Source organism: Heptranchias perlo, chromosome 8 (assembly GCF_035084215.1).
Source record: "Heptranchias perlo isolate sHepPer1 chromosome 8, sHepPer1.hap1, whole genome shotgun sequence".
NCBI lineage: Eukaryota > Metazoa > Chordata > Chondrichthyes > Hexanchiformes > Hexanchidae > Heptranchias > Heptranchias perlo.
The window spans coordinates 5,171,673-5,189,561 of record NC_090332.1 but is presented as its reverse complement, the minus strand read 5'-3'; the positions used below and the strand labels follow the sequence as shown (position 1 = coordinate 5,189,561).

Sequence of the window (17,889 nt, the reverse complement as noted above, 5' to 3'; positions counted from 1 at the left end):
GGACTGGAGAATTTTAGCTATGAGGAAAGATTGGATAGGCTGGGGTTGTTTTCTTTGGAACAGAGGAGGCTGAGGGGTGATTTAATTGAGTTGCATAAAATTATGAGGGGCCTAGATAGAGTGGATAGGAAGGATCTGTTTCCTTTAGCAGAGAGGTCAAAAACCAGGGGCCATAGATTTAAAGTAATTGGTAGAAGGTTTAGAGGGGAGTTGAGGAGAAATTTTTTCACCCAGAGGGTGGTGGGGGTCTGGAACTCACTGCCTGAAAGGGTGGTAGAGGCAGAAACCCTCATCACATTTAAAAAGTACTTAGATACGCACTTGAGGTGCCATTAGCTACAGGGCTACAGACCAAGAGCTGGAAAATGGGATTTGGCTGGATGGCTCTTTATCGGCCGGCACAGACACGGAGCCGAATGGCCTCCTTCTGTGCTATAAATTTCTATGATTCTATGATTCTGATGTCTTATGGTCGCGGGTTGTACAGGAAAACATTGGTGTTTTAGGGACAGCATGACATAAAAGGAGCCATCCTACCAAAACAACTAGATTGAGTCTCCGGTTTAGAGAGATAAAGTGAATCTAAATGTAAACATGTGCGAGCCGAGCCTGGAAGCAGGTTGTAGTTAACCGTTGTACAGACATTGTACTGCTAGTTGCATTTTGCAGTCTTTAACTCTAAGATTTAACTACAGAACTAGATATAAAATGGAACTTAATATAAATGAATTATTTTCGTAATATGATTTCCCTTCTTATTCTTCAACCTTCATCTCGAAAGAAAGAACTTGCATTTATTTAGCGCCTTTCATGACCTCAGGGCTTTACAACCAATTAAGTACTTTTGAAATGTAGTCACCTTTGAAATGTAGGATTCACAGCATCGTAGGACCCCGATTTGCATATTAAAGGGCCAAGCGCCTAACTCAGGTGGGAGCTTCGACCGCCTAACGGTAGGCCCTGAGGATGACAGGCCTCATCGTCATCGGGAGCGGGTCATCGCCCCACATTTTGGGGGCACGAGCACCTAATTTCTGCCGGGTTCAAAAATCACCCCTGGTAACTCCTCTCTGGAATGTTCCGCAGTGCAGTCTCTCCGATACAGTTACTGATCTCTCCTCTCTCTCTCTATTCTTGCAAAGCTCTGGTCAGTACTCCTTTGAACTTCCCTCTCTGGTTCCTCCTAAGCGGCAAATGCATCGTCGTCTATGCTGTTCCACCTCCCTGCATCCTTGATAGGGGTTGAAATCAAGACTCAACGTACCTTCCAAATATCGCTTTAAAATAGGAAGGGTAATAGCTCATAAATAGTGAAAAATAAACTTGGATCAGATAGCGGAAAGAACTTCTTCACATAAAGGGTGGAATGATCTGTCAAACAAGACAGCTGAAACTCACGCTTTAGAGGATTTTGGAAACACAATTGGATATTGGGCTGGGAGAGGCAGGATTATGGGGTGTCAAGGGTTGGTGGGCCATGGACTTTTTCTCATCCTTGACTTCTCTTAAACTCCTAACTCAATTTTTTTCCCCAGGAATTCAAATCTGTGGTATTCCTTATTTCCCTTAGCATTCTCTCCCTCCGACAAGCTTTTATTTGTTCTGGGGACATCGATGATGCTGCCACGGCCGGCATTTACGGTGCACCCCTCGTCGCCCTGAGAAGGTGGTGGCGGGCCTTCTTCTTGAACCGTTGCAGTCCGCGATACATGATTCACCTCACCTCCCCTACTCTTTCCAACCTTGGTAGCCCCCTGCATTATCGGCATTGGTCTTTCATTTGGGATTCTCAATTTGTTCAAAACTTTTCCATTATAGAGAGTAATTTCAAACAGCCAGGCAGTGGAGTAGTTAATAAATTTACATTTAGGAAGCATCAGTGTTTTCATATAATCCCTGAGGGAAAGTGGAAGTGTTGCGGCCATTAATGCCATGTGGGTGGTATATGCGTGGTAATTAAAGTTATCTCTAGCCCAAGCACTAGGGCATGATTTGCCACTAATTTACATTTTAATTCACTGCCTGCAGTTCGTTAAGACGGTCGTTGGAACATCAGACATAATCTGGCAAATGAACCAACTCAACAAGAAATGAACCACATGACTTTTTGTAATGAGCCAAGTGCTATCTTCTGTAAAAATGGTGAGTAAAACCCCACAGAGGCGGAAGCTACTTATTAGACAGTGTGAATTTCACAGAGTGATCGTTAAGATGACCGAGCAAAAAACTGCCACAGTAGCAGTTATGCTGAATCTTTTTTTAAGTCACTGGTTAGGCCTCAGCTGGTGTATTGTGTCCAATTCTGGGCACCACACTTTAGGAAGTCTTGGAGAGGGTGCAGAGGAGATTTGCTAGAATGGTACCCGGGATGAGGGACTTCAGTTATGTGGAGAGACTGGAGAAGCTGGGATTGTTCTCCTTAGAGCAGAGAAGGTTAAGAGGAGATTTAATAGAGGTGCTCAAAATTAAAAGGGGTTTTGTTCGAGTAGATAGGACGAAACTGTTTCCACTGGCAGAAGGGTCGGTAACCAGAGGACACAGATTTAAGATAATTTGGCAAAAGACCCGGGGCGGGGGGGGTGGGGGTGAGGGAGGGGGGGGATGAGGAGGTTTTTTTTACGCAGTGAGCTGCCCGAAAGGGCGGTGGAAGCAGATTCAAGAGTAACGTTCAAAAGGGAATTGGATAAATACTTGAAAAGGAAATATTTGCAGGGCTATGGGGAAAGAGCAGGGGGGAAGTGGGACTAATTGGACAGCTCTTTCAAAGAGCCGGCACAGGCACGATGGGCTGAATGGTCTCCTCCTGTGCTGTATGATTCTTGAAGCAAATACAAGTTGCAAAAATTGAGCATTGCAGGAACCAACATTCCATGTTGGAGTGACCAACTCCCTCCTCCTCCCCGCTATAGAACACCACACGTGCTGGTGTCCAATGAGGACAGGATGGAGATGCGGTGCCCCCCATGGTGGAATAGCCTGCTGATTCTGTCAAGGCTCACACTTGAAAATTTGTCAGCTGGATAAAGTACCGGGAGGCAACTGGTGTCTGTGAAACTGTACCCCAGTGAGGAGAACAGTACCCCAGTGAGGAGACAGCATCCTCCGAAGGGGGGGAAGCTGAGAAAATTGATGAGAAAAGGCATTATCTATCTCTAAGACAGCGAGGAGAGAGGTTAGGAGAAAGTTCTTCACGCCGAGGGTGGGGGGGTGGGGAGAGAGGGACAGCAGGATCAGTTTTGGACGGCTCTAGCAAATAGAGCTGGCACAGACACGATGGGCTGAATGGCCTCCTACGCTGCAAACTTCCATGGAGCTGTGGTAAAAGGGCAGCAAACATCGACCGTGACTCATGAGAGGATTCACAGAATAAAGACCCCACATTGGCCCAGCTCACGAGCGAGAAGGGGAGTAAATCTATTCACGACTCAGATTCTGGTCATCGAATTTTTTTAATACTCTGTATTGTGTCATTGACATGTTTAAGATATTGATCAAGTTTATGCTGGCATGATGCCAATGACCCAAGCCCCTATAAAAATGATGCAGGAGATAGGTATGAATGATATGATTTATAAACAGCCTGTGCATCATCAGCAGAGAGTTCTTGTTTGCACAAAAAATGTTCGTGAGGTGGGATTCAATTTATCTACAATTTTTTTTAAAAATCTCCAATGCTGGGAATCTGAAATGAAAGCTGGAGCTACACAGCAGGTCAGTGAGTGACAGAGAGAGGTTTTTCCAGTGTAAACTCTTCATCAGAATCAGTTCTTTTGATGGATCTATGTCCAGCACTGACGGACTTACTGTGTATTTTCAGCACTCTCTGGTTTATATTTTGTACAAGATATCAATTAAAATGACACAAACACATATATACACACAAACGCACAAACACATGCATATATATACCGGCAACCGCACACACATATGTGTGTGTGTATATATATATATATATATATATATACACACGCACATATATGCGCACACACACACACACACACATATACAGGCAACCATACACATACACACACACACACACAAATATACACGCAACCACACACACGTACATACAGACATACACACATATACATATACAGGCAACCACACACACGCACATACATATGCACCCACATGCACGCACACGCACACACACATACATATACACACACACATGCACACACACAAGTGCACACAAGCACATATATACTCACAAATTAGTTACAAAATTAAGAGTTTGGTGCTTTCTTCCAGCAAATCGATAAAATACAATCCACATAAACAACGTGAAGGAATGAGAGGGTCTCACATCTGGCAAAATTCACAGCTACAGTCCACAGTCCAGTCCACAGGGAATCAAAGCTTCATCAGTTATACAGGAAGCTCTGTGAACTCGGCAGTTATGACTATTTCTGCTGAAGATTTATTTTTTATAACTGGGGAAGAAAAAAACAAGGCGACAGTCTATTGCCTCAGGTGGGTCTCCCCAAAGCCTTTACTTGATAAGGTAAAATGTACTGGATTGAAACCAAGAGCTAAGATCCCCCAGGGAATTAAACCCGGTGCAGAAGTCTGTCCTGTATATCTGGACTCAGTGACATGTGCGACATAACTAAAGGAGTCTGCAGCAGCAAAACATGGTCTGAATAGGTGTCTGCCTGTCTGCAGGATATTTTCAAGGACTCTTCTCAGTAATCTGCTTCCTAAAAGTCTTGAAAGGTTTTGTTTAGCAAACACTCAAAAAAGAAAACCGACATTCACTTCTCAGGCAATGCAGTGTGGTGTTTAACTCATGAGAGCAACTAGGCACGAAAGTCAATCTGACAAACCGAAACCTATACACCACAAACTACCAGGAAACAAGAGACACAAGAAATGGAACCCCTGATGTTTTCCATATATTACAATGGTGACTCCATTTCAAAAGAACCTCACTGGCTGTGAAGTGTTTTGGGATGTCCTGACAATGTGAAAGTTGCTACATAAATGCAAGCTTGTTATTGCTTTCTTAAAGCCTCCGGCTCACTAAATAAATTGCTACATCTTGGGAATGTCATCATCTCCAAGTTCCCCTCCAAGTCACACATCGCCCTGACTTGGACATATATCGGCCGTCCCTTCATCGTCACTGGGTCAGATGCCTGGAATTCCCTACCTAACCCCATTGTGTGAATGCCGTCCACACTGCAGCATTTCAAGGAGAAGGCCCACCACCACCTTCTCAGGGCAATTAGGGATGGGCAATAAATGCCGGCCTTGCCAGCGATGCCCACATCCCGAGAACTAATATGAAAAAATACCTGCAGCAACATAGTGGCTGGAAAGTGCAAGAGGGTTCTCCTGATCTCCTGCTATAACTTTGGTGGGAAGCCAACGGTAGACCCCAAAGCTGGAGGTGGTCCTATAATTTAGAGATGGTGGAGAGGTAGACCTGACTGTCATCAGTGTACGTATGGAAACCGACCCCGCGTCTAAGGATGGTGTCACTGAGCATCAACATCTGGATGAGGAAGCGGTCAATATAATACCAGCCATGCATGAATTCATTAACAGTTAATTCAGAATTCTTAACAACGCCAGGATTCACCGCAGAACATGAGACGCTAGGGCTGGAAGATGAACAAGAGAACACATTTAGATCCCAGTCACAACATAAAGCAACAGCTCAGCTATAACAGACTACCACATAAATCCAACTAACAGTAAGAATGTGTAAACATCAATTATCACTGTTACTAAAGATAAGCCTGCAGGGAAAGAGGGTCAAAAAAATATACACAGCAAAGGAGACAAGTACAAAATTAAACTACAGTGAAAGTGTCGCGATCAAGGCTATTAAAGTCAAATCAAACACAACATGAGAAAGACAAGCTGTGAGCAGATAGATTAGCATGTGTATCTATCGGGAATTCATTCACACATCATAGCAGGAATGTAATGGAAGATTAAATGGCAAGAAATTGTTGGCAAGAACAGCGGACAACAGCTTTAATATGTCAGTTGATGTTTCTGTCCACTTGTAAAACAGGTTAAGGCCCCTGTTGAGATTACATAGAATGTACGGCACACAAACAAGCCATTCAGCACAACTGGTTCATGTCAGTGTTTGTACTCCACGTGAGCCTCCTCCTACCCCTCTTCATCCAACCCTATCCAGCATATTCTATTCCTTTCTCCCTTGTGTTTTTATAGCTTCCCCTTAAATGCATCTCTAGCTTCCCCTTAAATACTTTGGAGGAATGTCACGTGAATGCACTAAAGGTTTGTTCGCTGTTATTTCCAACAGGAATATCTAGCCCATAAAATTTTTGCCTGACCTGGAATTAGAGTATCATTACCGCTTATCAAGACATTGATCCATGTAGCTGACCATCAACAATGCTCCACAGAGAAACTATGGTACCAACTTCCCCTTTGGTTTAATTGGGACTGGGTCTCGCAGGGTGGGAAGGTGTCAGTTTTGGTCACTGATCTGGGCTGTGTTAGCTGATCTTTGATGGCCTGGACTAATAATCCAGCAGAACATGAGTTTAAAATCCCACACTGCAGTTTGAGAATTTGAATTCAGTTCTTAAAAAAATCTGGAAATAAAAAGCTGGTCTCAGTAAAAGTGACCATGAAGTTATTGGATTGTCGTAAAAACCCAACTGGTTCACTAACGTCCTTTAGGGAAGGAAATCTGCCGTCCTTATTCAATCTGGTCTATATGTGACTCCAATCCCACACAAATGTGGGTGACTCTTAACTACTCTCTGAATTTGCCCAGCAAGCCACTCAGTTGTATCAAACTGCTAGAACCCAACTGCACTGTGGCAGCACCTTCATCACACAGACTGCAGTGGTTGAAGAAGAAGACCCAACATTACCTTCTCAGGGCAACTAGAGGATGGGCAATAAATGCCAGGCCTTGTCAGTGACGTCCACATCCCAAGAATTAATTTTTTTAAAGATTAGGTCGCTACAGCTGGCTCCATTATTCCTGGGCTAGAAAGGCAAGGATCAGCAGAGGTCCCTGCTCCAGATTGCTATTGAATGGCCCTGCTACAAAGTGCATGGGGCCAATTTTCACTTTTAACGGTGGCGGATCCGGTGGTATTGGATCGTCTGCACTTTATACACCCGTCCAATTTTCCTCTCTAATGAAGTTAATGTAAGGAAAATCAGGCGGGGAGTAGAACAGGCGGCCAATCCGCTGATGCCCAATTTTACAGCCCCCGCCAAAAGTGAAAATTACACCCTCCCCCCCCCAATGTGAGTTGGTATATGGTAGGGTCTGGGTTGGTTGTGGCTGTGATGTGCCTCCTCCTCGTCAAATAGCCGAACACTTTGGGAGGAGGTACTCATACAGAAAAGAGGGATACCAAGGAGCTGCCGGTATCAGTCAACACCTCAAGGAGAGGAGGGATAAAGAGATACAATTGGAAATCTATCTTTATGTATAATGAAAAAAATTGCAAAAGTACAGCTAAAGGAATGGAAGAGCAAAGTACTGGCACAAATACATCTGATTTGTGGTGCCTGCAGTGTGATTATTGGAAGCATGAAGAATAACAATTTGCATTTAAATAATGCCTGTAATACAATGTCCCAAAGTGCTCAACAGAGGTGAGAACAGACACTTAGTGAAAGGAATGAAGTTAGGGAGGTGGCCAAAGGCACAGTCGCAGAGCTAGGTTTAGAGGAGGTTTTGGAAGAGGCCAGAGTGGTGGCAAGATAGATGAGTCTCGGGAGAGTGCACCAGACTGCGGGGCCAAGATGGTTGAAGGCTCTGCCATCAAAAATGGAGCGGGTTGAGCACAAAGGAAGCCCAGGTTGGAAGTGCAGAGGGCATGCATTGGAATGTAGGATTAGAGGAGGTTACAGTCATCAAGGTTTGATGGGAGCAATGGTGATAGGGGAGTGAGACAGAATGGAATAGGATGCAGGTGGTAGAATTTTAGATGGGCTGCAGTTTATACAGCATGGAGGTCATGAGGCTAATGAAAAGAATATTTGACCAGTCGAACCTGGAGGTGACAAAGGCACGGATGAGAGTTCTGGTGATGATAGAGGCGGGGGTGAGATCGAGGTAAAGTTGGGTGAAACTATGGAAGTGGTGGTGGCTGGGGTGTTTAATTTGAAATACAGCTCATGGTGAAATAGGACACCAAGGTTGAACACCGACTGAGCAAACAACCAGGGAGAGGGATGGAATCAGAGGGCAAAGTTTTTGATGGAGCCAAACAGAATGATGAATAGCTCATCTATTTATGAAATTAACTAATATACAAGTTGATCAAACGATGACAGAATTTTGGAATATGAGGGAGATAGTTTCCTCTGGTCACTGTATGTTAGCAACATTACAAGCACAGTGGGAAGATTTCCTCTGATCTCTCTTGATAGCAAAATCATAAATCCATTCTTTTAACACAGGAATAAACACAGGAAATCATCCCATTATATGTATAATGTTACTAGCCCATAGCAACCAAAGGAATTCCACCACTCCCCCACCACACTCATGACTCTACAATTCCCCAGGTGGCTGTGTGAACTGAGCAACTGCAAAATCCAAGGAAATAATTGGCTCCCTATCATATAAAACTCATGGTTTGGAAACAATTCTCTCATCTGAGGAAAAACAGATTAATTATCATCTCTCAGAATGAAATGTCATGTCGGTAGAAGGATAATTTAATTTTGTTTAAATATCATCCGCCCTCATAAATCTGATTGAGTTGAATCACCTGATGCAACAAATGATGCAGGGAGGAGAGGAGGAATAGGTAGAAGAAGGAAACGACAGCAACGTGGATTGAGATCCACGCAGAGATCCAGAGGGCAAATAAGAGATAACAGGATAGGTAAGCCAGAGGACCTAGAATCATAGAATGGTAGAATGATACAGCATGGAAAGAGGCCATTCGGCCCATTGTGCCTGTGTCGTCTCTTTGAAAGAGCTATCCAATTAGTTCCATGCCCCTGCTCTTTCCCCAAAGCCCTGCAAATTTTTTCCCTTCAAGTATTTATCCAATGCTCTTTTGAGAGTTATTATTGAATCTGCTTCCACCACAATTTCAGGCAGTGCATTCCAGATCAGAACAACACGCTGTGTAAATTTTATTTCCTCATGTCGCCTCTGGTTCTTTTGCTAATTACTTTAAATCCGTGTCCTCTGGTTACTGACACTCCTGCCAGTGGAAAAAGTTTCTCCTTATTTACTCTATCAAAACCCTTCATGATTTTGAACGCCTCTATCAAATCCCCTCTTAACCTTCTTTGATCTAAGAAAAACAACCCCAGATTCTCTCGTCTCTCCACATGATGTCCCTCATCCCCGGTACCATTCTAGTAAATCTCCTCTGCACACTCTCTAAGGTCTTGACATCCTTCCTAAAGTGTGATGCCTAGAATTGAACACAATACTCCAGCTGAGGCCGAGTCAGTGTTTTATAAAGGTTTAGCATAACTTCCGTGCTTTTCTATTCTAGGCCTCTATTTATAAAGCCAAGGATTCCCACATTTTTTAACAGCCTTCTCAACTTGTCCTGCCAACTTCAAAGGCTTGTGTACGTACACCCCCAGGTCTCTCTGTTCCTGCACTCCTCATTCTTCCTACCAAAATGTATCACTTCACACTTCTCTGCATTAAATTTCATCTTCCATGTGTCTGCCCATTTCACCAGTCTGTCCATGTCCTCCCAAAATCTGTTATTATCCTCCACATTGTTTACTATATTTTCAAGTTTCATGTCATCTGCAAACTTTGAAATTATGCCCTGGTGAGAGAAGAGGTGAAGATGCTTATTTCTCACTTTTCCCTGGTGACTTCCTATCGTCAATCTCTTCTCTCCATCCTTCACCTATCCTTCCCTGCCCTCCTGCTCGGACTTTTTTTATCATGATGTTGCCATTCTCCCTCCCATCCTTTTTGGCGCCCATCAATATTAATTTATGCAGTTATAATAATGCTGTTGTTTTAATGTCAATGCTGTTTCTTTTGTTATGATCCCTTCCCAGCATATCCCACACTAGGAAACCATCTAAATAAAGCTGATAAGTATGAGTACATTTGTGTTAAAATTATTTCCATATTCCTTATCATTTGTGTATATATCATCATGCAGTGGGTCCATAACGAAATTGTGATTTTTTAAAAATTCAATTAGAGATTACTCTGAATGGGTGATGCTGTCATAGAGTCATAGAGTCATAGAGTCATACAGCACGGATAGAGGCCCTTCGGCCCATCGTGTCCGCGCCGGCCATCAGCCCTGTCTACTCTAATCCCATATTCCAGCATTTGGTCCGTAGCCTTGTATGCTATGGCATTTCAAGTGCTGTATCCCACACCACTGTGTATCTCTCTCATGTTAACTTCTGACATTCATCATTAGAGATTCTAGACACATTTTTGAAAGCCATGAAGAGTATGTACTACTAAAAAGGTTAATTACTGCCAATCAACGTTGCTGATTAGCACAGCATGTTAGAGTACTGCCCTTTCATGTCTGCCAGCTTTGTTCTAATCCTATCATACAGATGGCTTGAGAGTCTTCCATCTGTAATGGGGGGAATAATAGCAGGGAGTATCAGAACACAGCTCTTTCACTATTGGGGCTCACGCTGTAATGCTAATCTGAGGATGTTTGTTGTCGTCAGACTGCAACATCTATCTGAACATTGTCCTTAACCATAGCAATGATATTAAAATTCCTCCACTACTCGAAAAAGACAAGTAATTTGTCCGCCCTTATCCATCTCTTGCCTGTCCCCTTTTTTTCAATTTTTAAACGTGGCTGTCTCGATGCTGCTATTAGCTGATATCAGTTTACTGCATGAAATTACTCCCATTATTCTAATTATAATTATTATCATGAACATTATTGGGATGAATAGATGGATGAATGGACCAATAGACAGAAAGTCAGATTGATAGGCAGATAGTTAGATTGATAGAGTGATAGACGAACGGACAGACAGACAGGCAGATAGGTAGATTGATAAAGTGAAAGACAGACAGGTAGATAGCTTTCCCATTCTTTTTTCACGAAGAGGGTACCCTCTCCAAAAACGGGACAGTCTGAAGATTCATCTTACCTGTCCGCACTGAGGGCTGTTAGTGTGAACACTGACACCCCCACCGAGGTGAGTTGGATGAGGGGGATGAGTTTACAAGCCACCGTGCCAAAGATCCACTCCTCGAAAAAGTACATCGCAGCGTCCACTGGGACGCAAGTCACCAGAAGGAGCAGGTCGCCGGCGGCCAAGCTGGAAATGAAGATGTTGGGCACACTTCGCATGGCGCTGTTAGCCACAAAGACTCTGACTAAAGTGATGTTCCCCAACAAGCCCACCGTGATGATCAGGAGATAAATGGGTGGGACTATGCATCTGATCACAAAAAACATCGTGTCAAAGTAGGCGATCTCCTCGGTAAAGTTATTCAAAGTTAATTTATCTGGGGGGAGGAATGTGCTGTTGGAGAACAGTCCACTGGCCATCTCAATAAAGTGTCCTCAGCTTCTACAGGAAAATAAAACCTTTAAGGTCTATGTTTTGATCTCGTCCAAAACAGCTTTAAATACCCGTGAAGCCAGATCTGTAATAGTCAGTCAATGCAATGCATCTTCGCGATATTCGGCTGGTGTGGTCACTGTCCCCCTCAGCCGACTTGTAACAAGTTACCTGAAAGAAAGAATGAATGCAAGAGGAGGGCGGCATAAAACACAAATCGGTCGATATTTCGGCAAAACATTCACAACAATGTTCTTTAATAACAGCCAGTGGTGATAAGATTTTGATTTCTGAATATTATTCAAAATAATATATATTGGCAGAAGTTAAAAAATCGGCATCCAACGGCTTCGAAAATACCTGAAGTTGATTGAGTCCCAACCCGTCTTGATGACAGGAATCACAGTGATCTCACGGCGAGAGGAGCTGTCCCAAACAACACGGTGCTGAAATGTTGCGTCTTGTTTCTCAGACACATTTTCCAATACTGGATTTCATTGCTTGTAAAGGGAGCTGTCCCAGACGCACCGTGCTGAAACCGCCAAGCTCAGTTTCTCCTTCTCTATTAAGATTTTTTTCTTTGACTCTTTTGAATCTTTCTCTCTCTCTCTCTTTCTATCTCTCGCTCTTTCAGGTTTCTCCGTTTTTCTCTGTCTCTCAGGTTCTTCTCACTTTCTTTCTCCCAGTTTACTCTTTATTTTCTTTATGATTTTCACTCCCCTTTGTTCCTTTATTTCTCTCTGCTCCTTTCTCTCTCATTTGGATTCTTCTTCTCTCTCTCTCTCACTCTCTTCTGCCTTTCTCTCACTCACTCTCTCGGGTTCTTCTCTCTTACTGTTCTTTTCTCTCTCACTCACTGACTCTGGTTCTGCTCTCCCTCCCAGTCTCCTCTTCCTTCTCTTTCCCTCTCCTTTCTTACCCCCCTGGTCTCTCAGACACTTTTTTTTCACTCTCCCTCGCCGACTTTTAATTTCACTCTTTAAGATTTGCCCCTTGATTCTGATGTTTTTTTTTCTCTCTGAGTATTTCTCTCTCCACAATTTCTATTAATCAGTTCTCAAAAAAAAAAGACGCTGTTTTACGTACCTCTTTCGTAACAGAGTGGCCGTGTTCATTGTATCAAAGGGGAAAATATTTTTTTTTTAAAAAACCACTGGGCTTATGTGTGACGAAGGTTGTTGCTGAACCCAATGAGAATAAACTCCGGGGAACGCCTCTGTGTACAAAGCAAGAGCAACTCTGTTTCGGCATAGCCAGTAACTCATCCAGCTGAAATCCACTGTTGCTATCCGATTCATTTTCTTTTAATCCATAGGAAGTTTAACTCATCAATGCCTCCACCCTGAATTCCTATTATGGGGTGGGGAGGGGGGTGTGGAGGTGTCTCTGGTTTGATTGCCAACTAAATGAAAAGTTGACTGGGGCGGGCAGCAGAAACGCACGGTTTCATGTCACACACTTGTGGGTCTTTACATCGGTTTTAGTTCATTATTAGAGTTTCATTTTCATCTTTCAGCTCTTTCAAACTCCGATGATTGTAAACGACAAATTTATATTGAGCGACATACTAACTTCAAAGGGTGTTCTTTGCAACCAAGGATCTTCCTGGCCTTTTCTTAACTGGGACTCGGAAAGAATGGACGGTGTGGAGGGAGTTGAGGGTAAGGTTGGAGATGCGGATCTCCACCCCCCAATACGCCGAAAAGAATAGGAACAGGAGTAGGCCATTCAGCCCCTCCTGCCTGCTCCGCCATTTGATAAGATCATGGCTGATCTGTGATCTAACTCCATATACCTGCCTTTGGCCCATATCCCTTAATACCTTTGGTTGCCAAAAAGCTATCTATCTCAGATTTAAATTTAGCAATTGAGCTAGTATCAATTGCCGTCAATAAATTCCACGTTACATTTCACGCGGTCAGAAATGCTTTAATTCTGCAGAGCATCAGATCCCTGCCGCCAAGGGAAAGGCGGAAAGCAATAAAACTTCTCACTCCAACTGTTCATACTTTCTGAATGGTTACTCAGGTTCTGCTACCATTAGAGCCTCCAAATAGAGACCGCAGAACAATACATGGATGGATTTCAAATTAAAAAACCCTCTCCATCCCTGTCAGTAGAATTTTTTTTTCTTTCTTTCAAGTCATTTTTTTGTTTTCAACCTCAAGTTGGCAATAATTGTAAAAATATAATCATTGAAACAATGGCACCCAGTGCACCTTCAAAATGTGGGTCAGTTATTCTGATGATACATCCACTATGAGAGCGACAGTTCGCGTTAATCTGTTACAAGCAATTCTCTCCCCCCCGCCCCCTCTTTTTTTTTTGCAACCTCGGAAGGTTATTAGGGGGAATGGCTAGAATCGCGGAATCACAGAGCAAAGAAGGAGGCCATTCGGCCCATCGTGCCTGTGCCGGCTCTCTGAAAGAGCTATCCAATTAGTCCCACTCCCCCTGCTCTTTCTCCATAGCCCTGCATTTTTCCACCGCCCCTTCAGGCAGCACATTCCAGATCATGACAACTTACCGAGTAAAAAAAATTCTCCTAATTTCCCCTCGGTTTTCTGTTTGCCAATTATTTTAAATCCGTGTCCTTTGGTTACTCTCCTGCCAATGGAAACCATTACTCCATATTTACTCTATCAAAACCCTTCATGTTAATGTACTTAAATGTTGATGATGTGGAGATGCCGGTGATGGACTGGGGTTGACAAATGTAAGGATTCTTACAACACCAGGTTATAGTCCAACAGTTTTATTTGAAAATCACAAGCTTTCGGAGGCTTTCTCCTTTGTCGGGTGAAGATGTTGGTATCGCCCATTAATACTGCCCCCAGCTTGACCAGTATTGTTAGGCTATGATTTCTGCTTAAAAATATTGACATCAAACGCGAGATTTTTTTTAAAAATTGTTAAAGGAATGAACCAAGTTGATTAAGGCAAAAGCTTCGAATAACAGGGACACAAGTTAAACATTAGAGAGTTGTGGGTGACAGCGAAGTCAGGGGAGGAATTGGCCATATTCTGAATAAGAAGCTGCTCCCGAACTTGCCTCCTATTACTGACCAGGGGAACAAGACGAGATTTCTGCAAAGGTTTCAGTAATGGGCTAAAGTCGGAGAAAGGTAATTATCTAAAGGACGAAGGAGAAATGGTCGGTGGTGAAGCGGTGCCGCTTAAAATATTCTCAGTACAAATCACCACAATAATTAGAACAGCAGGGTGTTCACCGGGTCTTTGTTTAGGGAGGTGGGATTCCTTCACAGCTTCCAGTTCTGAATCTGCTGATTTGGATATTTGCAGCCGTTCTATATTTTAGCACCAATCGTGTGGAACCCATTCTCAACTTAAATTTTCAAGGAGTTTGTGACAACTATACTGCCAGTTACAGTATAGATTTTCATGCCGTTCTGACTGCGTTACGCTGAATTACCGAGATATGGTGAACATTTGGCCCTACAAAACCTATCGATTTCCATTGATACCAAACTCATCTACTCACCTTTTAACATATCCCTCAATCCCTTCTCTCTCCAGAAACACGTCCAGTTGCCTCTTGAACCCATTTATGCCATGGGTTCCTATGATTTACCCTGGTAACGTATTTCACAAATCTCAAGCCCTTTGTGCAAAAAAACAAGCTACCCTAACTTCCCTGTTACCTGTATCTCTCTGACGATTCACTCGTGTCCCGACTGTTCGAAACCTTTGCCTCAGTTAATTCCAATTGCATAATCTTAAAAAAAAACTCGTTTTTAATGTGTATATTTTTAAGCAGAAATCACAGCTTAACGATTTTGGTCAAGCTAAGGACGGTATTAATGGACGATACCAACACATAAGTACAGAAAGAAAAGGAAAGAAAGAACTTGCATCTATCTTTTGAAGTGGGTTATAATGGTAGACTTTTTCCCCAATAACCTTTCGAGGTTGCAAATCGGCTGTTTGGGCATTTTTCATTTGTATTTGACATTTCTTTACCAAGGCTCATGTAGAGCTCCCGTGGAGCATAAACACTGGTAGAGACCTTTGGGGGCTTTTATCTGTGCTGTAAATTCTATGTAATTCTATGACGGTGCCATCTTTGGGAGTATTTCCCAGACCATTGCTTTCCTGGAGGCTTCAGCAATGGTTGGTCAGTTCCCTAAGCAGATTGAACGGGTTGAGTACAGTCATAATGAAGCAATTTGTACTAAACCTGTTAAAGGAACAGGACTGATGATTATTTCTTATTCCTTACTCTCTGACCTTCTTAAATCTATCTATTACTTACTATGAGGCATTCAGCATGTTTGCAAAATAGAATTGGAGGATCTGGCTGGTTAAGATAAAATTCATAACGATACTTATCTTGTAAATAAACAATACAGTTGGGTGAGTTGTGTAATTGCTTTGTTGATCTAGTCTACCATTCCATTTTTAAAAATTAATACCTACAGTGAATGTTTGTGCTCATCAAGATAAAGAATACTATTGCTGAGAAATAACACCCAGTTCCAATCTCAAATGCTCCTAGGCCAGGCATTGTGCATTGTGTATGATAAAGCTCTCTGTAATGCTGCCTAAACAACATGCCTCAGCCGTAACTGCAGAGGATTGCCTCCTAAACCATTGGCATGACATTTCCATTTCCTTCACCAATCAGTTCATGCTAAATTGTGAGTTGTTTGGGCTGTGATCTCATTCTCGCTAGCAACAGGGTTGAACTTTTTTTTTTATTCGTTCACGGGATGTGGGCGTCACTGGCGAGGCCGGCATTTATTGCCCATCCCTAATTGCCCTCGAGAAGGTGGTGGTGAGCCGCCTTCTTGAACCGCTGCAGTCCGTGTGGTGACGGTTCTCCCACAGTGCTGTTAGGAAGGGAGTTCCAGGATTTTGACCCAGCGACAATGAAGGAACGGCGATATATTTCCAAGTCGGGATGGTGTGTGACTTGGAGGGGAACGTGCAGGTGGTGTTGTTCCCATGTGCCTGCTGCTCTTGTCCTTCTAGGTGGTAGAGGTCGCGGGTTTGGGAGGTGCTGTCGAAGAAGCCTTGGCAAGTTGCTGCAGTGCATCCTGTGGATGGTACACATTGCAGCCACAGTGCGCCGGTGGTGAAGGGAGTGAATGTTTAGGGTGGTGGATGGGGTGCCAATCAAGCAGGCTGCTTTATCTTGGATGGTGTTGAGCTTCTTGAGTGTTGTTGGAGCTGCACTCATCCAAGCAAGTGGAGAGTATTCCATCACACTCCTGACTTGTGCCTTGTAGATGGTGGAAAGGCTTTGGGGAGTCAGGAGGTGAGTCACTCACCGCAGAATACCCAGCCTCTGACCTGCTCTCATAGCCACAGTATTTATATGGCTGGTCCAGTTAAGTTTCTGGTCAATGGTGACCCCCAGGATGTTGATGGAGGGGGATTCGGCGATGGTAATGCCATTGAATGTCAAGGGGAGGTGGTTAGACTCTCTCTTGTTGGAGATGGTCATTGCCTGGCACTTATCTGGCGTGAATGTTACTTGCCACTTATCAGCCCAAGCCTGGATGTTGTCCAGGTCTTGCTGCATGTGGGCATGGACTGCTTCATTATTTGAGGGGTTGCGAATGGAACTGAACACTGTGCAGTCATCAGCGAACATCCCCATTTCTGACCTTATGATGGATGGAAGGTCATTGATGAAGCAGCTGAAGATGGTTGGGCCTAGGACACTGCCCTGTGGAACTCCTGCAACTTTACTTCACCTGGTGTCTTCATGGCCAGTGGAAAGAAAAAGATTGGCATTCAATCATCCTGAGATAGATTCAGACTCAACCACCCACTCCCGAACACTCCTGATTGTCAAACAGATTTACCGCCCTTTCCCCAATTGGACCTCCCTTCATAATGCATTATGCAGAGCCAAGAGGGGCAGACAGCAAGCAGGTACCCTGCTCCCAGCTATGCCATGATGTGGAGCACTGTTGTCCTGAAGGTGACCGTCCTAATTCTTCCCTGTCATGCTTTGAGGAAACACTTCATGAGGTACTTCTCCCCTACGATGAGGCTGAGATTGCAAACTCAGAGTGGCAGATCCTGACAACAAACTCATTTTCCTCCAACCCATGGCATCAAGCATTGGTGCTCCAATACTGTAATACTATTCAACTTGAACAAATCATAGAATCATAGAATCATAGAAGTTTAGAACATGGAAACAGGTCCTTCGGCCCAACATGTCCATGTCGCCAAGTTTATACCACTAATTTAATCCACTATATATATTTATACCACTAATTTATACCACTAATATAATCCTACACCCCTTCAATCTTTGCTCGAAGAGCAGAGTGTTCCAGGAACTATGCCCACCTTAAAAATGTCTCAAAAACAACAATGCACCTTTGATTTAGCCACTGACTTACTACAAACTTGCAA

The 17,889-nt window shown here is 43.4% G+C and overlaps 1 protein-coding gene across 1 annotated transcript in view; it reads right to left on the bottom strand.

Annotated features, from left to right (window-relative positions):
- nmbr (neuromedin B receptor) overlaps positions 1-11,483 on the bottom strand; it is a 33,097-nt gene extending 21,614 nt beyond the window's left edge. The window contains exon 1 of the mRNA XM_067988435.1: positions 11,080-11,483. Within this exon, the coding sequence (XP_067844536.1) occupies positions 11,080-11,483 (404 nt within the window). The remainder of the gene's footprint in view (positions 1-11,079) is intronic.
- Between the last annotated feature and the right edge of the window lie 6,406 nt (positions 11,484-17,889).